This window comes from Pseudophryne corroboree, chromosome 1 (genome assembly GCF_028390025.1).
Source record: "Pseudophryne corroboree isolate aPseCor3 chromosome 1, aPseCor3.hap2, whole genome shotgun sequence".
Classification (NCBI taxonomy): domain Eukaryota; kingdom Metazoa; phylum Chordata; class Amphibia; order Anura; family Myobatrachidae; genus Pseudophryne; species Pseudophryne corroboree.
In genome coordinates, this window is record NC_086444.1 from 626,569,963 (window position 1) to 626,591,521 (window position 21,559).

Below are 21,559 nucleotides of genomic sequence, written 5' to 3' on the forward strand. Positions count from 1 at the left end.
TATTATTTGGTACACTATCATTATAGACTATGTTTATCAAGGGTCCCAGAACATGCATGTTTAATTGGTTAACCAAGCCTCTGTGATGGCTGGCCGAACCACCTCTGGAGGCTGGACACACCTCTAATCATGGGCCTCTACCACTGCATTCTCCCGGTGGGCCCTTTATGCCCCAGTACAACACTGGTTACCCTAGTCATTGGACACACGATACACAGCTTGTTTTACTTTTAGAGCAACAATATGTTATATACAAAACAGAAAAACAGGTAGTACATGGGGATAAGAAGAACTATTTACTGATTATGTATATTTGCAGAAAATACTGTAAGTGAATGGTAGATGGTACAATCTGTATGGAGGCACTGGGATGTTGTTTAGAAATGAGAGTTATGTAGGGGCTGAGGCCAATCTCAGCCCCTCCTCGCAACCTACAAGATAGGATATGCAGCTACCAGTGACATGCGGTGGGGTGAGACAGGTGAGGCAGAGCCTTTCCTGTTATACTAATGTTTGCACCAGAGTTTTGACTGTATAAAGTATATAAAAAAATACAAATGATATGTTTGAAATATCTTCTTTGCGTTATTCTAATGATTTTTATAGCCAAAACTCTAGAGTAAAAAGTCTATGGCAGGTGAGGCAGTGCCTATCTAATCTGCACATTTCTGATCAAAACTCACCGAATTTTCAAGAGTTTATACTGCTGTGCCTGTGTATAATGTCCAGATGTAGACTTTGACTCCTACAGTATATTGTGTGTAAATCTGTCTTTGGTGCTAGCTTGTGCCTCCTGAACCATTTAGCTCACTGCACGTCCCTGGCAGCTACGTCTTGATGCCAGATACCACAGGACAGAACACCTACAGAGGTCTTGTGGAAGCCAGAAGTTGTTCTGGTGGCACGAGGAAGGCCTACACAATTTTAGCCAGGTGGTTGTAATGTTTTGTATATATATATATATATATATATATATTTCTCTATCGTCCTAGTGGATGCTGGGGTTCCTGAAAGGACCATGGGGAATAGCGGCTCCGCAGGAGACAGGGCACAAAAAGTAAAGCTTTAGGATCAGGTGGTGTGCACTGGCTCCTCCCCCTATGACCCTCCTCCAAGCCTCAGTTAGATTTTTGTGCCCGGCCGAGAAGGGTGCAATCTAGGTGGCTCTCCTAAAGAGCTGCTTAGAAAAGTTTAGCTTAGGTTTTTTATTTTACAGTGAGTCCTGCTGGCAACAGGATCACTGCAACGAGGGACTTAGGGGAGAAGAAGTGAACTCACCTGCGTGCAGGATGGATTGGCTTCTTTGGCTACTGGACATTAGCTCCAGAGGGACGATCACAGGTACAGCCTGGATGGTCACCGGAGCCTCGCCGCCGGCCCCCTTGCAGATGCTGAAAAGAGAAGAAGGTCCAGAATCGGCGGCAGAAGACTCCTCAGTCTTCTTAAGGTAGCGCACAGCACTGCAGCTGTGCGCCATTGCTCTCAGCACACTTCACACGGCAGTCACTGAGGGTGCAGGGCGCTGGGAGGGGGGCGCCCTGGGAGGCAATGTAAACCTATTTTTTGGCAAAAAATACCTCACATATAGCCTCCGGGGGCTATATGGAGATATTTAACCCCTGCCAGAATCCGTTGAAGAGCGGGAGACGAGCCCGCCGAAAAAGGGGCGGGGCCTATCTCCTCAGCACACAGCGCCATTTTCCCTCACAGAAAGGCTGGAGGGAAGGCTCCCAGGCTCTCCCCTGCACTGCACTACAGAAACAGGGTTAAAACAGAGAGGGGGGGCACTAATTTGGCGTTAGAAATATATAAAAAGATGCTATAAGGGAAAACACTTATATAAGGTTGTCCCTATATAATTATAGCGTTTTTTGGTGTGTGCTGGCAAACTCTCCCTCTGTCTCTCCAAAGGGCTAGTGGGTCCTGTCCTCTATCAGAGCATTCCCTGTGTGTGTGCGCTGTGTGTCGGTACGTGTGTGTCGACATGTATGAGGACGATGTTGGTGAGGAGGCGGAGCAATTGCCTGTAATGGTGATGTCACTCTCTAGGGAGTCGACACCGGAATGGATGGCTTATTTAGGGAATTACGTGATAATGTCAACACGCTGCAAGGTCGGTTGACGACATGAGACGGCCGACAAACAATTAGTACCGGTCCAGACGTCTCAAAAACACCGTCAGGGGTTTTAAAACGCCCGTTTACCTTAGTCGGTCGACACAGACACAGACACGGACACTGAATCCAGTGTCGACGGTGAATAAACAAACGTATTCCTTATTAGGGCCACACGTTAAGGGCAATGAAGGAGGTGTTACATATTTCTGATACTACAAGTACCACAAAAGAGGGTATTATGTGGGATGTGAAAAAACTACCTGTAGTTTTTCCTGAATCAGATAAATTAAATGAAGTGTGTGATGATGCGTGGGTTCCCCCCGATAGAAAATTATTGGCGGTATACCCTTTCCCGCCAGAAGTTAGGGCGCGTTGGGAAACACCCCTTAGGGTGGATAAGGCGCTCACACGCTTATCAAAACAAGTGGCGGTACCGTCTATAGATAGGGCCGTCCTCAAGGAGCCAGCTGACAGGAGGCTGGAAAATATCATATAAAAGTATATACACACATACTGGTGTTATACTGCGACCAGCGATCGCCTCAGCCTGGATGTGCAGAGCTGGGGTGGCTTGGTCGGATTCCCTGACTAAAAATATTGATACCCTTGACAGGGACAGTATTTTATTGACTATAGAGCATTTAAAGGATGCATTTCTATATATGCGAGATGCACAGAGGGATATTTGCACTCTGGCATCAAGAGTAAGTGCGATGTCCATATCTGCCAGAAGATGTTTATGGACACGACAGTGGTCAGGTGATGCAGATTCCAAACGGCACAAAGGTGTATTGCCGTATAAAGGAAGAGGAGTTATTTGGGGTCGGTCCATCGGACCTGGTGGCCACGGCAACTGCTGGAAAATCCACCGTTTTTACCCTAAGTCACATCTCTGCAGAAAAAGACACCGTCTTTTCAGCCTCAGTCCTTTCGTCCCTATAAGAGTCATATTTGCCCAGGGATAGAGGAAAGGGAAGAAGACTGCAGCAGGCAGCCCATTCCCAGGAACAGAAGCCTTCCACCGCTTCTGCCAAGCTCTCAGCATGACGCTGGGACCGTACAGGACCCCTGGATCCTACAAGTAGTATCCCAGGGGTACAGATTGGAATGTCGAAACGTTTCCCCCTCGTAGGCTCCTGAAGTCTGCTTTACCAAGGTATCCCTCCGACAAGGAGGCAGTATGGAAAAAAATTCACAAGCTGTATTCCCAGCAGGTGATAATCAAATTACCCCTCCTACAACAAGGAAAGGGGTATTATTCCACACTATATTGTGGTACTGAAGCCAGAAGGCTAGGTGAGACCTATTCTAAATCTAAAAAAATTTGAACACTTACAAAGGTTCAAATCAAGATGGAGTCACTCAGAGCAGTGATAACGAACCAGGAAGAAGGGGACTATATAGTGTCCCGGGACATCAGGGATGCTTACCTCCATGTCCCAAATTTGCCCTTCTCACTAAGGGTACCTCAGGTTCGTGGTATAGAACTGTCACTGTCAGTTTCAGACGCTGCCGTTTGGATTGTCCACGGCACCCCGGGTCTTTACCAAGGTAATGGCCGAAATGATGATTCTTCTTCGAAGAAAAGGCGTCTTAATTACCCCTTACTTGGACGATCTCCTGATAAGGGCAAAGTCCAGGGAACAGTTGGAGGTCGGAGTAGCACTATCTCGGATACTGCTACAACAGCACGGATGGATTCTAAATATTCCAAAATCGCAGCTGATCCTGACGACACGTCTGCTGTGCCTAGGGATGATTCTGGACACAGTCCAGAAAAAGGTGTTTCTCCCGGAAGAGAAAGCCAGGGAGTTATCCGAGCTAGTCAAGAACCTCCTAAAACCAGGAAAAGTGTCAGTGCATCATTGCACAAGGGTCCTGGTAAAAATGGTGGCTTCCTACGAAGCAATTCCATTCGGCAGATTTCACGCAAGAACTTTTCAGTGGGATCTGCTGGACAAATGGTCCGGATCGCATCTTCAGATGCATCAGCGGATAACCCTATATCCAAGGACAAGGGTGTCTCTCCTGTGGTGGTTACAGAGTGCTCATCTTCTAGAGGGCCGCAGATTCGGCATTCAGGATTGGATGCTGGTGACCACGGAGGCCAGCCCGAGAGGCTGGGGAGCAGTCACACAAGGAAAAAATTTCCAGGGAGTGTGATCAAGTCTGGAGACTTTTCTCCACATAAAAATACTGGAGCTAAGGGTAAATTTATAATGCTCTAAGCTTAGCAAGACCTCTGCTTCAAGGTCAGCCGGTATTGATCCAGTGGGAAAAACATCACGGCAGTCGCCCACGTAAACAGACAGGGCGGCACAAGAAGCAGGAGGGCAATGGCAAAAACTGCAAGGACTTTTCGCTGGGCGGAAAATCATGTGATAGCACTGTCAGCAGTGTTTCATTCCGGGAGTGGAAACTGGGAAGCAGACTTCCTCAGCAGGCACGACCTCCACCCGGGAGAGTGGAAACTTCATCGGGAAGTTTTTCCACATGATTGTGAACCGTTGGGAAATACCAAAGGTGGACATGATGGCGTCCCGTCTGAACAAAAAACGGGACAGGTATTGCGCCAGGTCAAGAGACCCTCAGGCAATAGCTGTGGACGTTCTGGTAACACCGTGGGTGTACCAGTCGGTGTATGTGTTCCCTCCTCTGCTTCTCATACCTAAGGTACTGAGAATTATAAGACGTAGAGGAGTAAGAACTATACTCATGGCTCCGGATTGGCCAAGAAGGACTTGGTACCCGGAACTTCAAGAGATGCTCACAGAGGACTTATGGCCTCTGCCGCTAAGAAGGGACTTGCTTCAGCAAGTACCATGTCTGTTCCAAGACTTACCGCAGCTGCGTTTGACGGCATGGCGGTGGAACGCCGGATCCTAAGGGAAAAAGGCATTCCGGAAGAGGTCATTCCTACCCTGGTCAAAGCCAGGAAGGAGGTGACCGCACAACATTATCACCACATGTGGCGAAAATATGTTGCGTGGTGTGAGGCCAGGAAGGCCCCACGAAGAAATTTCAACTCGGTCGATTCCTGCATTTCCTGCAAACAGGAGTGTCTATGGGCCTCAAATTGGGGCCCATTAAGGTTCAAATTTCGGCCCTGTCGATTTTCTTCCAGAAAGAATTGGCTTCAGTTCCTGAAGTCCAGAAGTTTGTCAAGGGAGTATTGCATATACAACCCCCTTTTGTGCCTCCAGTGGCACTGTGGGATCTTAACGTAGTTCTGGGATTCCTCAAATCACATTGGTTTAAAACCAGTCAAATCTGTGGATTTGAAGCATCTCACATGAAAAGTGACCATGCTCTTGGCCCTGGCCTGGGCCAGGCGAGTGTCAAATTGGTGGGTTTTTTCTCAAAAAAGCCCATATCTGTTTGTCCATTCGGACAGGGCAGAGCTGCGGACTCGTCCCCAGTTCTCTCCCTAAGGTGGTGTCAGTGTTTCACCTGAACCAGCTTATTGTGGTGCCTTGCGCCTACTAGGGACTTGGAGGACTCCAAGTTGCTGGATGTTGTCAGGGCCCTGAAAGTATAGGTTCCAGGACGGCTGGAGTCAGGAAAACTGACTTGCTGTTATCCTGTATGCACCCAACAAACTGGGTGCTCTTGCTTCTAAGCAGACTATTGCTAGTTGGATGTGTAATACAATTCAGCTTGCACATTCTGTGGCAGGCCTGCCACAGCCAAAATATGTAAATGCCCATTCCACAAGGAAGGTGGGCTCATCTTGGGCGGCTGCCCGAGGGGTCTCGGCTTTACAACTTTGCCGAGCGGCTATTTAGTCAGGGGCAAACACGTTTGTAAAATCCTACAAATTTGATACCCTGGCTAAGGAGGACCTGGAGTTCTCTCATTCGGTGCTGCAGAGTCATCCGCACTCTCCCGCCCGTTTGGGAGCTTTGGTATAATCCCCATGGTCCTTTCAGGAACCCCAGCATCCACTAGGACGATAGAGAAAATAAGAATTTACTTACCGATAATTCTATTTCTCGGAGTCCGTAGTGGATGCTGGGCGCCCATCCCAAGTGCGGATTATCTGCATTACTTGTACATAGTTACAAAAATCGGGTTATTATTGTTGTGAGCCATCTTTTCAGAGGCTCCGCTGTTATCATACTGTTAACTGGGTTCAGATCACAGGTTGTACAGTGTGATTGGTGTGGCTGGTATGAGTCTTACCCGGGATTCAAAATCCTTCCTTATTGTGTACGCTCGTCCGGGCACAGTATCCTAACTGAGGCTTGGAGGAGGGTCATAGGGGGAGGAGCCAGTGCACACCACCTGATCCTAAAGCTTTACTTTTTGTGCCCTGTCTCCTGCGGAGCCGCTATTCCCCATGGTCCTTTCAGGAACCCCAGCATCCACTACGGACTCCGAGAAATAGAATTATCGGTAAGTAAATTCTTATTATACATACACACACACACACACACACACACACACACACACTGTTACAGTGATAAACGGGAGATACTGTTGTCCCAGGTGTCTGGCCTGTGTATTTTAAACCCCCAGGAAATGTATGTTTCTGCTAGACAGACTTGATTAAAGTTTGGGCTTTTACTAAAAACTATAAAAAGATTGTGAGAGAGAAGTGAGGGCTCCACCCAAAAAGCCCATTTTAAGTTTTTAGGCCTTTGGTCTGAAACCAGGCTATTAAGTAACTGCACCTGTAAGAGGCTGATATAAGATGTGTTAGCGCTTGGCTGCCCATGGGCTAACTTCCTTGGAAAACAGGCAGCAGGCCTGTAATGAGTCACTGACTTACTGACAATAAGTACTGTGCATATGCCTGTACATGTGGTAGGTGCATTAGGTCCTACCACATTGAGAGAGGAAATCTATGGTGTTTAGTTAGTGCCCAGACGGGGTAGGATTTATTTTTATGTTTTGTTTTTGAACTGCTAAATAAAACTAGCCATGGCTAGATTGCAAGAAAACCATGGACTGGCTTGCTGTTTTCCTAGCTGCTGTGTTTACTATATTATATTCACTTTACAGACTCTGAATAAGGACCTAACTAAACTAATAACTGTAATAAGAGCCTGTCTGTAGTAAAAAAAAAGAAAGAAATACAGTTAGAAATACATATGTAGTAAACAAGAAAAGGATGGAACTGCGTCATACCTGTGCTAAGAAGCTATTTTTGAATCCTACAACCATCTTTCCATATTTTGGAATGGCGCAGCTACAAGTAGGATATGCTGTCTCTCCATCTATTTCCGGGAGCTGTCGTGATCCGCGAAGTTCTGCAGTTAGATTGTCCCATAGATGAACTGTGCCCCCTTCTGTCACTGTCATTATGATCTTTTGAGGGGTAAATACAGCAGCTTGCACTGGAAACTCAGGAACTCCAGGCGAGAGTTGCAGAACAGGGTCACCAGATTCTATATTCCAGCCACAGACCTACATGGAGGAGGAGTACATGTAGTGTTTGTCCTAATTAACTTAGCAGCTGCACATATAAAAACAATACTTGGTGAGACACGTACTAATATTACAAACTGGGCCAGATTAAGGCTGATGGGGGCCCAGTGCAACAAAGGTCTAGGAGCCACCAATACTAAAATTGCTGCCAAAGACACCCCCCTTCCCCGTGCAAGACACACACAAACAAAAAAAGTCTGGAGAGGGTTAGCATGTCAAAGCAGCACACGCCGGCGGCTCACAGTCAGTGGCTCACAGGATTTCCTATTCTGAGTAATGCTGATTTACATCATGCAAAAAATAAGAATTTACTTACCGATAATTCTATTTCTCATAGTCCGTAGTGGATGCTGGGGACTCCGTAAGGACCATGGGGAATAGCGGCTCCGCAGGAGACTGGGCACAAAAGTAAAAGCTTTAGGACTACCTGGTGTGCACTGGCTCCTCCCCCTATGACCCTCCTCCAAGCCTCAGTTAGGATACTGTGCCCGGACGAGCGTACACAATAAGGAAGGATATTGAATCCCGGGTAAGACTCATACCAGCCACACCAATCACACTGTACAACCTGTGATCTGAACCCAGTTAACAGCATGATAACAGAGGAGCCTCTGAAAAGATGGCTCACAACAATAACCCGATTTTTGTAACAATAACTATGTACAAGTATTGCAGACAATCCGCACTTGGGATGGGCGCCCAGCATCCACTACGGACTATGAGAAATAGAATTATCGGTAAGTAAATTCTTATTTTCTCTAACGTCCTAAGTGGATGCTGGGGACTCCGTAAGGACCATGGGGATTATACCAAAGCTCCCAAACGGGCGGGAGAGTGCGGATGACTCTGCAGCACCGAATGAGAGAACTCCAGGTCCTCCTCAGCCAGGGTATCAAATTTGTAGAATTTAGCAAACGTGTTTGCCCCTGACCAAGTAGCTGCTCGGCAAAGTTGTAAAGCCGAGACCCCTCGGGCAGCCGCCCAAGATGAGCCCACCTTCCTTGTGGAATGGGCATTTACAGATTTTGGCTGTGGCAGGCCTGCCACAGAATGTGCAAGCTGAATTGTACTACAAATCCAGCGAGCAATAGTCTGCTTAGAAGCAGGAGCACCCAGCTTGTTGGGTGCATACAGGATAAATAGCGAGTCAGATTTTCTGACTCCAGCCGTCCTGGAAACATATATTTTCAGGGCCCTGACTACGTCCAGCAACTTGGAGTCCTCCAAGTCCCTAGTAGCCGCAGGCACCACAATAGGCTGGTTCAAGTGAAATGCTGAAACCACCTTAGGGAGAAATTGAGGACGAGTCCTCAATTCTGCCCTGTCCGTATGAAAAATTAGGTAAGGGCTTTTATAGGATAAAGCCGCCAATTCTGAGACACGCCTGGCTGAAGCCAGGGCTAACAGCATTACCACCTTCCATGTGAGATATTTTAAGTCCACAGTGGAAAGTGGTTCAAACCAATGTGATTTTAGGAATCCCAAAACTACATTTAGATCCCAAGGTGCCACTGGAGGCACAAAAGGAGGTTGTATATGCAGTACCCCCTTGACAAACGTCTGTACTTCAGGAACTGAAGCCAGTTCTTTTTGGAAGAAAATCGACAGGGCCGAAATCTGAACCTTAATGGACCCTAATTTTAGGCCCATAGACAGTCCTGTTTGTAGGAAATGCAGGAAACGACCCAGTTGAAATTCCTCTGTAGGGGCCTTCCTGGCCTCGCACCACGCAACATATTTACGCCAAATACGGTGATAATGTTGTACGGTTACATCCTTCCTGGCTTTGATCAGGGCAGGGATGACTTCATCCGGAATGCCTTTTTCCTTCAGGATCCGGCGTTCAACCGCCATGCCGTCAAACGCAGCCGCGGTAAGTCTTGGAAGAGACAGGGTCCCTGCTGGAGCAGGTCCTTTCTTAGAGGTAGAGGCCACGGGTCCTCTGTGAGCATCTCTTGAAGTTCCGGGTACCAAGTCCTTCTTGGCCAATCCGGAGCCACGAGTATAGTCCTTACTCCTCTCCTTCTTATGATCCTCAGTACCTTGGGTATGAGAGGCAGAGGAGGGAACACATACACTGACTGGTACACCCATGGTGTTACCAGAGCGTCCACAGCTATTGCCTGAGAGTCCCTTGACCTTGCGCAATATCTGTCTAGTTTTTTGTTGAGGCGGGACGCCATCATGTCCACCTTTGGTTTTTCCCAACGGTTCACAATCATGTGGAAGACTTCTGGGTGAAGTCCCCACTCCCCCGGGTGGAGGTCGTGTCTGCTGAGGTAGTCTGCTTCCCAGTTGTCCACACCCGGAATGAACACTGCTGACAGTGCTATCACATGATTTTCTGCCCAGCGAAGAATCCTTGCAACTTCTGTCATTGCCCTCCTGCTTCTTGTGCCGCCCTGTCTGTTTACGTGGGCGACTGCCGTGATGTTGTCCGACTGGATCAGCACCGGCTGACCTTGAAGCAGAGGTCTTGCTAGGCTCAGAGCATTGTAGATGGCTCTTAGCTCCAGGATATTTATGTGAAGTGATGTCTCCAGGCTTGACCACAAGCCCTGGAAATTTTTTCCCTGTGTGACTGCTCCCCAGCCTCTCAGGCTGGCATCCGTGGTCACCAGGACCCAGTCCTGAATGCCAAATCTGCGGCCCTCTAGAAGATGAGCACTCTGCAACCACCACAGGAGAGACACCCTTGTCCTTGGAGACAGGGTTATCCGCTGATGCATCTGAAGATGCGATCCGGACCATTTGTCCAGCAGATCCCACTGAAAAGTTCTTGCGTGGAATCTGCCGAATGGAATCGCTTCGTAAGAAGCCACCATTTTTCCCAGGACCCTTGTGCATTGATGCACTGACACTTGGCCTGGTTTTAGGAGGTTCCTGACTAGCTCGGATAACTCCCTGGCTTTCTCCTCCGGGAGAAACACCTTTTTCTGGACTGTGTCCAGAATCATCCCTAGGAACAGCAGACGTGTCGTCGGAATCAGCTGCGATTTTGGAATATTTAGAATCCACCCGTGCTGTCGTAGCCCTACTTGAGATAGTGCTACTCCGACCTCTAACTGTTCCCTGGACCTTGCCCTTATCAGGAGATCGTCCAAGTAAGGGATAATTAAGACGCCTTTTCTTCGAAGAAGAATCATCATTTCGGCCATTACCTTGGTAAAGACCCGGGGTGCCGTGGACAATCCAAACGGCAGCGTCTGAAACTGATAGTGACAGTTCTGTACCACAAACCTGAGGTACCCTTGGTGAGAAGGGCAAATTGGGACATGGAGGTAAGCATCCTTGATGTCCAGAGACACCATATAGTCCCCTTCTTCCAGGTTCGCTATCACTGCTCTGAGTGACTCCATCTTGAATTTGAACCTTTGTATGTAAGTGTTCAAGGATTTCAGATTTAAAATAGGTCTCACCGAGCCGTCCGGCTTCGGTACCACAAACAGCGTGGAATAATACCCCTTTCCCTGTTGTAGGAGGGGTACCTTGATTATCACCTGCTGGGAATACAGCTTGTGAATGGCTTCCAATACCGCCTCCCTGTCGGAGGGAGACGTTGGTAAAGCAGACTTCAGGAACCGGCGAGGGGGAGACGTCTCGAATTCCAATTTGTACCCCTGAGATACTACCTGCAGGATCCAGGGGTCCACTTGCGAGTGAGCCCACTGCGCGCTGAAATTCTTGAGACGACCCCCCACCGTACCTGAGTCCGCTTGTAAGGCCCCAGCGTCATGCTGAGGACTTGGCAGAAGCGGGGGAGGGCTTCTGTTCCTGGGAAGAGGCTGCCTGCTGCAGTCTTTTTCCCCTTCCTCTGCCCCGGGGCAGATATGAGTGGCCTTTTGCCCGCTTGCCCTTATGGGGACGAAAGGATTGAGCCTGAAAAGACGGTGTCTTTTTCTGCTGAGAGGTGACCTGGGGTAAAAAGGTGGATTTCCCAGCCGTTGCCGTGGCCACCAGGTCCGATAGCCCGACCCCAAATAACTCCTCCCCTTTATACGGCAATACTTCCATATGCCGTTTGGAATCCGCATCACCTGACCACTGTCGCGTCCATAACCCTCTTCTGGCAGAAATGGACAGCGCACTTACTCTTGATGCCAGAGTGCAAATATCCCTCTGTGCATCTCGCATATATAGAAATGCATCCTTTAAATGCTCTATAGTCAATAATATATTGTCCCTGTCCAGGGTATCAATATTTTCAGTCAGGGAATCCGACCAAGCCACCCCAGCACTGCACATCCAGGCTGAGGCGATTGCTAGTCTCAGTATAACACCAGTATGTGTGTATATACTTTTTAGGATATTTTCCAGCTTTCTATCAGCTGGCTCCTTGAGGGCGGCCGTATCCGGAGACGGTAACGCCACTTGTTTTGATAAGCGTGTGAGCGCCTTATCTACCCTAGGGGGTGTTTCCCAACGCGCCCTAACCTCTGGCGGGAAAGGGTATAATGCCAATAATTTTTTAGAAATTAGCAGTTTTTTATCGGGGGGAAACCCACGCTTCATCACACACCTCATTTAATTCATCTGATTCAGGAAAAACTACGGGTAGTTTTTTCACACCCCACATAATACCCTTTTTTGTGGTACTTGTAGTATCAGAAATGTTCAAAACCTCCTTCATTGCCGTGATCATGTAACGTGTGGTCCTACTGGAAAATACGTTTGTTTCCTCACCGTCGACACTGGAGTCAGTGTCCGTGTCTGGGTCTGTGTCGACCATCTGAGGTAACGGGCGCTTTAGAGCCCCTGACGGTGTTTGAGACGCCTGGACAGGTATTAACTGTTTTTCCGGCTGTCTCATGTCGTCAACAGTCTTTTGTAAAGTGCTGACGCTATCACGTAATTCCTTCCATACGACCATCCAGTCAGGTGTCGACTCCCTAGAGGGTGACATCACTATTACAGGCAATTTGCTCTGCCTCCATACCATTTTCCTCCTCATACATGTCGACACAACGTACCGACACACAGCACACACACAGGGAATGCTCTGATAGAGGACAGGACCCCACTAGCCCTTTGGGGAGACAGAGGGAGAGTTTGCCAGCACACACCAGAGCGCTATATATATACAGGGATAACCTTATATAAGTGTTTTTCCCTTATATAGCTGCTGTATTATTAATCTGCCAAATTTAGTGCCCCCCCTCTCTTGTTTTACCCTGTTTCTGTAGTGCAGGACTGCAGGGGAGAGCCAGGGAGCTTCCCTCCAACGGAGCTGTGAGGGAAAATGGCGCTTGTGTGCTGAGGAGATAGGCTCCGCCCCCTTCTCTGCGGCCTTTCTCCCGCTTTTTTAAGGAAAAACTGGCAGGGGTTAAATGCATCCATATAGCCCAGGAGCTATATGTGATGTATTTTTAGCCATCTAAGGTGTTTTTATTGCGTCTCAGGGCGCCCCCCCCCAGCGCCCTGCACCCTCAGTGACCGGAGTGTGAAGTGTGCTGAGAGCAATGGCGCACAGCTGCGGTGCTGTGCGCTACCTTATTGAAGACAGGACGTCTTCTGCCGCCGATTTCCCGGACCTCTTCAGTCTTCTGGCTCTGTAAGGGGGCCGGCGGCGCGGCTCTGGGACCCATCCATGGCTGGGCCTGTGATCGTCCCTCTGGAGCCTATGTCCAGTAGCCTAAGAAGCCCAATCCACTCTGCACGCAGGTGAGTTCGCTTCTTCTCCCCTTAGTCCCTCGGTGCAGTGAGCCTGTTGCCAGCAGGTCTCACTGAAAATAAAAAACCTAAAACTAAACTTTTCACTAAGCAGCTCAGGAGAGCCACCTAGTGTGCACCCTTCTCGTTCGGGCACAAAAATGTAACTGAGGCTTGGAGGAGGGTCATAGGGGGAGGAGCCAGTGCACACCAGGTAGTCCTAAAGCTTTTACTTTTGTGCCCAGTCTCCTGCGGAGCCGCTATTCCCCATGGTCCTTACGGAGTCCCCAGCATCCACTTAGGACGTTAGAGAAATTGTGGCTCCACATTGTTTTTTATTTGTGATGATGTGCATACATATACACCCACTTCACAATCCTTGGAACATGTATATGAGACATGGTTTCTTCTACTACAGAGGCCCCCTCAAGCTGTGCTACATCCTCCCTCTCCACTCCTTCCATGCAGCTCCTACCATTGGATGATATAAACTTTATAATGGGTGCATGGATCCAGGAGATTCTTGCACAACAACCCCTACACCCAGGAGAGATTCGCAGAATACCTTGCCAGAGAAATAAGCATTTATTTTATTGTTGCAAATGAGCCTTGATGATATTTACCGTACTGCCTACTGCACAGTAGTACAGTATAATGTGGTAGAACACCTTCAATACATTACACCACATTACAACCCATTATACATGTTACACCACACAGTAAAGCTCCTTATACATGTTATGTCACTCAGAAGAGCCCCTTATACATGATATATCACAGTAGAGCACCTTATACATGTGATGCCACTAAAGAGCTCCTTATACACATATGCGATTAACATCGCAATACAGTGACAGAGACTCCCAGCGAGAAGGATTGTGGGGGGTCTCTGTTGGGTCCATCACCTCCCAGCCCCAGGAGGGTGACGTTTTCTGAGGCTCTTTCTTGTTCCCCTTGCAGCCGGATGGACAAATGGCTGTGTTGCAGGGGAGAAGGAGGCAGGGGATCATGCTGCTGCACCAGGAGCCTGCCAGGAGAGGTGAGAGGGGTCGGCGGGTGCGGCATTCGGCGGCGGGTGCGAAAGAAGCCCATAGTCCGGGTCTTAGTACATATGAAATTACGGTAAAACCCCCAAAAAATAGGGGGTTTTCCCACATTTTCCCTTTTTGTACATTTCACCCAGTGTCAGTTTCCAGAGCCGGGAGGAGGCAGCAGGAGGGGTTTGTAAGATATCTCTACTGTGAGGATGCCTCCGTAGGCATAAAGCAGTTTACAGCATTTGAAGATGGCACTTACCATTGGGGCCAAACTTCGAAAGCAATGCTTTTTGAAGTGTAGTATATAGTGATTAGAGTGTAGTCCCCATAGATAGTAATGGGGACCTCGGTCTGCATAGCTAACTAGCCTTTTGTAGAAGACTGATATGAAATATAACAATGCATATTATGTTCTACACCATTTCATTAGAAAAGCTTGATAAAAAGCCCTCCCTCCCCCCAGTATTTTATTGAGGAATTAATGACTGTGAATGTTATATGGGAGACAAGACAAATCTTGAAATATCAAGGGTTTGGGGATCTTACATTTATAAGCAATGCAGTGTCTGCCACTTACCATTACATATAATTTTCACATATTGCAGGTAGCATAATTTTATGTGATCTGATTATCAGTATAAAACAGTGGTCTGAGAGAAGGTCCCACCTGAGATCCAGTTACTGAATAAATGATACCAATCTTCTCATCTACATGCAGAGAGGTAGTTTCGTAGTTTGAATGATCTTCAATACACAAATATGGTTTGCCTGTTACCAGATTCCACAGGAGCAAGGTATGGTCCAGAGAACTAGAGACTGCCCGAGTTCCTAAACCAAAAACCTTTACACATCGTATTCCAGCTGTAAAAAAAGCACAAACCCTGAGCAATTATTACCAATATTTATTGCTGGTGATATATTATTAGAAATCTACACAAATAACAAAACACTGATGCTGCCGATCACGCCGAGCCATGCAACAGGACGGATGTGTGGCCTCACAGCTCCTACAACAAGCCGGGGTTTTGCCCTCTGTTAGCCACCCCACAGGACTTCGGAGACCACTCCTGTGTTCCCCTTGCTTGGCAGCAACTGCCCGGTGCTCGCTGCGGAGCCAGCGGACACTATAGGTGCCCGTGCGGTTTGCGGCCTGCGCCGGGATAAAAACCGGGACCTCGATTCCCTAGGAGCCGGACCGGAAGTTGCTGCGGAGACTCCAGCGGTGCGGTGCCCCATCTGCAGTACCCGGGGAGCCCCTCACCTCGCTATCACTGGACGGAGCAGTGGAGGCCCGGAGGAGCACACTCTCGCCCCGACGAGCGGCGCCTGCATCTCCCGCCGGAAGTCGGAGCCGCGGCACTAGCGCTGCATGGCCCCTGGATCTGTGTGCAAGGCATCCACCACGACCACCCTCTGCAGGAGCCTGCTGCCGGCCGGGGAGAGGGAGTTTTCAGTGTAGCCCGCAGCCGAGGTCACCTGGTGGTGTAAGCACTGCCTATGCTCCTGTGGGAGCTACAGCCCAGCTGCGGTGGCCATCTCTATTATTCTAGCAGCCCTTTGACAGCCTGTGAAGCTGCAGGTACATTAGCCCGTCCACTGCAAGGGGGATCATATATGTGCTGGTCTCTGGCTCTGCCCCGATTGCCCTGAGATTCCCCGGATCTTACCCAGGCCCCCTGCACTTATAGTTGCCGCTGAGCTGGCACGTTACCCTGACTGGATACACCCTGACACTCAGGGGTGCATCTTCTTCCCTGTGAACCTGGCCACAGGCTAGGATTTTCAAACCCACCCCTCATGCCTCTCCGTATTCCCGCCACCCCCGCACTGGGATACATAACCGCTACGGCTTAAGAGCATTGTTATATCGCAAGAAACTGCCCCACACTCTGGCCTCACAAGTGAAGGGCTGATGCTTCCCCTGTGTGGCCCCCACACCCAGTTTTTTTAATTCGCTCTGTGGATCCGTGAATATTGTGTGTTTCCAAGCTATCTAATACCGGCTATTAATATGTCTAACAAGAACAGGAAAGCGTTGGCTGCGACTACTCCTTCTATATTTACGCCTAAATCGAAAGCACCGCCGCAGAATACATATCGTGCGGGGTCATCTCCCCCCGATTCTCCACCGGAGCTGGACATAGACCCGTTCATACACTCTGTCCTCACTACTCTGGTAGATGGCATAAAGCTGACCTTTCAACAAGAGCTCAAGCGAGCAGTGGATGACTTTAAATCTGAACTGACTTCCCTCGGTACGAGAACTGGCGCTTTAGAGTCCAAAACGGACGACATATGCCGATACCAAGGCTCGGTGGAAAGGGAGCTCTCCCTCCTCAGATCTGAAATTGACGACCTTAAGGAGAAACAAGAGGATATGGTGTCCCTGAGACTATCTCTGCCCCGTCTATACCCGCATTTCTCAAGGATCTCATTCGGCATATTCTTCCTGGCTTTCAAGATAACGAACTTCTTCTAGATAGGGCACACCGTGCACTCAGAGCCAGGCCTCCTCCGGGCCAACAGCCCCGAGATATTATCACCCGCTTGCACTATTATCAGACTAAAGAGAAGCTCGTCATCGCGACCAGAGATACACCGTACATCACATTTAGGGACACACAAGTCCAACTATTCCAAGATCTAGCACCTTCCACTATACAGAAAAGGAAGGATCCTCAACCTATTACCAGAATTCTGTGCCATCACAACATTAAATAAAGATGGAACTTTCCCTTCCAACTCCAAGTCCTGGTGGACAACACTCTCCTAAGCCACAGCGTACCCGACCTCCTCAAGCGACATGGCAGCAGGTGCACCATGGTCCGAAAAATTACTCTGCCCCATCTTGACTTGGAACTCTCACTCGTTTGGTCTGATATTCCGTCCAGAGACAGAAGTGTGATAGTTTAATTACTAACATGTGTTCTGTCTTAATGGTTTAACTCCTTACGCTTGGCCTTCTTAGTGCTAGGTAGTAATGAGGATTGTTTAACATTACTTTCTTATAGTTGGTTGATGCCATAGATGCCCACCATTGTGGCTTTGTTCTTAGCCAACGTTTCACCTTTCGTTAAATTTTTAATACTGTTAGGTGCTCTATTCCTGGATAATCCTGTATGTCTGTTCTAGATGTCATTGGATACGGTATGTTTCGGTCTGTATATCGCGGATCCACCACTATAGCTCCTCCCCCTCGGGGAGGTCTTCTAGAGGGTTTGGGGGCCTAAGGTGTTTCGCCGGCCCTAGACTTTCTCTCCTCCCCCGGCGGAGGTCATTATTGTAGTTCCTGTTCACCCTGTTTTTTCCCCCCCTTTTTATTCAAGTGTATTCCTAACTGTCATTATGCTTAGCCCCATCATTGGGGTCCACTCTACAAGGGGTTTCGGCCTGTTTAGGCCCTCTTCTCTTCTGCTAGTTCTGCTGTTCTCTCCTTTTTTTTCTTCCTCCTCTTCCCTTCCTCTCTCCCCCCCTCCCTTCCTCTCTCCCTGACTCGACCGGTCCTGTTCAATTCTTTTAGGCTTTTTCAGCGGAACTCGAGAGCTTTGTATGTCTGGCCTCCCCTATGGGTCTGAAGGTCTTCTCCTTGAACGTTAACGGTCTCAACTCCCCCAAGCGACGTACTCTGGTCCTAGATGCCTGTAGACGGGAGAAAGCTGACATCATGATGCTACAGGAGACTCACATGACCGGTTCCCACTCTCAATTGCGAGGTAAACGCTTTCCCCAATCCTATTTCGCTTCTGCCCCCTGTAAAAAAGAGGCGTCGCAATCCTGATATCTAATAGGGTTCCCTTTACTCTCACTAAATCCCTAGTGGATCCAGAAGGTAGATTTCTTATGTTACTGGGCACCATTGGAGCGGAGACGATTACCCTGGTTAACCTATATGCTCCGAATACTGGCCAGGGACGTTTCTTTTGCAGTATATTCAGACAAATTGAAAGGTTTTCTCGGGGTCATGTATTGATTGGTGGGGATTTCAATGCAGTCTTAGATCCGACTCTTGATAAAAAAGCTTCCACATGGATCAAACATTCCCCTGAGATACTGCGAACGGCGCAGGTCCTAGGTGATGGTATGAATAGGCTGATGTTGGAGTCCTGGCGCCTTAAAAATTATTTGGCTAAAGACTATACCCATTATTCCGCTCCTAACCAAGTCTATGCTAGAATTGATATGATACTTGTTTCTCGCTCCCTAGCGCCAACTGTCACCTATGCAGGTATAAAACCTGTCTCGTGGACAGATCACTCGGGAACTATCCTCTTATTTGACCTCGTTAGTTCCGGTGGTAGGTCTGGGTCTTGGAGGTTGGAGGATAGCCTTCTGTTGGATCCCTCTACTCTACGGGACGTTACATCAGACCATTTCGGAATACTTTGAGATCAACGCATCTGATGAGATTGCTAACAGTATTATCTGGGAGGCTCATAAAGCCACGATCAGGCGTAAGCTCATCAATGCGGTGTCTCACCGTCGGAAGCAGACTCAATGTGAAATCTCATCCCTAGAAGCTGAAATAGCGTCGCTATTAACTGAACACCAATTGCGCCCCACCCCTACTTTGCTCTCTCAAATTAATACGCTTAGAGGCAGACTTAATACTATATTGTCACGCAGATCGGCCTTTATTTTACGACGGCTTCAACAGAAATACTACGATAAGGATGACAAAGCCGACTCTGTTCTGGCTAATAAGCGTCGGGAAAAAAAGGCCTCGAACATGATTAACAAAGTGAGGTCTCCAACCACGGGGTATGACCCTGAGACAATTGTTCGGGAATTTCAAACCTACTATGAAAAACTTTATAATCTCCCTACTACCCCTTCCCAGCATAACCCACGGGACACTCCCTTTCTCCCCTTTTTTTTTTAACTGATGTTTTACTTCCTCGTGTCTCGGACCAACAGCTGTCAGAGCTAAACGCTGATTTCACGGATATAGAAAATCTTAGTGCCATTAAAAACCTCAAAGCGTCGGCTGCCCCAGGCCCGGACGGTTTCTCCCCCCAATATTATAAAAAGTGTGCGACGGTGCTCACCCCCTTTCTTACATGTTTTTTTAACGATATTTTGCACGGTGCATCTTTTGATGCCTTGACTTCCTTGGCAAGTATAGTTGTTATCCCAAAACCCGGTCGGGACACAGAGCTGGTTACTAATTATAGACCCATATCGCTTTTAAATGTCGATATCAAGATCTATGCAAAATTGCTGGCCAACAGACTGGGGCCCCTTCTCCCCCAATTGGTCCATCCGGACCAGGTCGGTTTCATACCTGGTCGTCAAGCTCTAGATAACATGTGCAGAACGGTTGATCTGATACACGAAATACATAGACGAAAGATGCCGGCTCTGGTCCTGGGGTTGGACGCCGAAATGGCATTCAACCGGATTAAATGGCCTTTTATGTTTCACACGCTTCAACAAGCGGGGATTACGGGACACTTCTTTCAAGGAGTGTCTGCATTGTATAGTAATCCTAAAGCAGCTGTAATTGCCAATGGGGTGATGTCTCCGTCTTTCCAAATTGCTAATGGCACGCGTCAGGGCTGTCCGCTCTCCCCGTTAATATTTGCCCTCTCTATAGAACCCCTCGCTGTAAGGATCCGAGCCAACCCATTGATTAAAGGAGTAAAAGTGGAAGCTGTGGAGCACAAAATTGTGTTGTATGCAGATCACGTGTTGCTCACAATTACCGATCCTGTACACTCATTGCCCCATCTTTTTCGGGAAATAGAGGAGTTTGGAGCACATTCTGGCTATAAAATTAACACTGATAAGACTGAGGTCTTAGACTTTTATATCCCGCAAACCACGAAAAGTAATCTGACTAATAGATTCAAGTTTTGTTGGAATACTAAGCAACTTACATACTTGGGAGTTGCTATAACCAAAAATTATTCTCAACTTTTTCAGGCAAGTTTCCCCAAGCTACTTTCCCAACTTCAAAGAGATCTTGAAAACTGGGGAACCCATTATATCTCTTGGATCTGCCGTATCAACGCCGTAAAAATGAACCTTTTGCCCAGACTCCTCTATTTGTTCCAAACTCTTCCGGTTCGGGTGCCGCCTTACGTTTTCAAAAACCTTCAACACGCCACGTCCTAATTTATCTGGTCCAAAAAGAAACCTAGAGTGAAACGTTTAACACTACAGAAACACACTTCGGAGGGCAGTCTGGGGGTCCCGGACTTCAAGGCCTACTATATAGCGGCCAAACTGGCACAATGTATCCAATGGAATACTCCAAAAACTGAGAGGGTATGGGTCTCAATAGAAACCGACTCGCTTAATTTGAACTATATTTCTTCTTTGCTATGGCTCCCATGTTTGACAGGCCCCCGTTCCGTTAAGTCTCACCCAGTAATCTCCCACTCCTTGGACATTTGGGATTTGGCTAACCGTAAATTCCATTTGGCGCCGCTCCCTAGCCCCTTAGTTCCGTTAATTGATAACCCTCTGTTCCAGCTAGGCCGACACCCTAGTGCCATACCGCGTTGGCGGGAAGAGGGGGTTAAATTATTAAATGACATAGCCACAAATTCCCCGTTCCAATCTTTTACAGATCTCCAATCTAAATTTGCTTTGCCGCGCACACTCTTTTTACAATACTTACAGATCCGACACTTCCATTCCGCGCTTCTAACACAACTCAATCATAGACCACTGTCTTCTCTAGAAGTTCTTGCAATGCGCACGGACTCAGCTAAAGGACTTATCTCCACCATTTATAAATTACTGGGGGCCCCCGCACAAGTAGATAAGGAGCCTCATGAAAGGGCATGGGAATCTGATCTGGGGGAAACGTTAGACTCTGAAGACTGGTCCGATAGCCTAGCATCTAGCTCCATATATGTCCGAGCAAAGGAAAATGCGTATAAGCTCTTCTATAGATGGTACTATGTTCCCATCCGACTTGCTAAGATGTTTCCAGATTTGTCTCCTCTCTGTTGGAGATGTAAAACAATGGATGGGACATTCTTACATATCTGGTGGGAATGCCCTAGATTACTCCCCCTCTGGAGGGAACTGGGTTCCCTATTTACCTCGATCCTGGGGATTTCTATTCCCTTGTGCCCCAAGCACTTCCTTCTCTCTGTGTCGCTACCCAGAGCGTCACAATGTCAGACTAAACTATTCACTCACATGGTTCTTGCTGCTAGGTGTGCTTTTGCATCATCCTGGAAATCCACAGTGGTTCCCGCTGTGGGACAAATTGTAGGGAAGATATGGCACATTTATACTATGGAACATATCACTAGCATTTTGAAGGGCTCTTCTTAGGCCTTTCTTAGGACCTGGGAACCGTGGACGCCCTTT

At 48.1% G+C, this 21,559-nt stretch overlaps 1 protein-coding gene across 1 annotated transcript in view; it reads right to left on the reverse strand.

Moving 5' to 3' along the window:
• Positions 1 to 21,559, reverse strand: part of NWD1 (NACHT and WD repeat domain containing 1) — a 183,784-nt gene that overhangs the window by 18,451 nt on the left and 143,774 nt on the right. Inside the window, exons 14-15 of the mRNA XM_063914502.1 lie at positions 14,901 to 15,094; positions 7,248 to 7,526 (exon numbers count right to left, since the gene is read on the reverse strand). Of these exons, the coding sequence (XP_063770572.1) occupies positions 7,248 to 7,526; positions 14,901 to 15,094 (473 nt within the window). The remainder of the gene's footprint in view (positions 1 to 7,247; positions 7,527 to 14,900; positions 15,095 to 21,559) is intronic.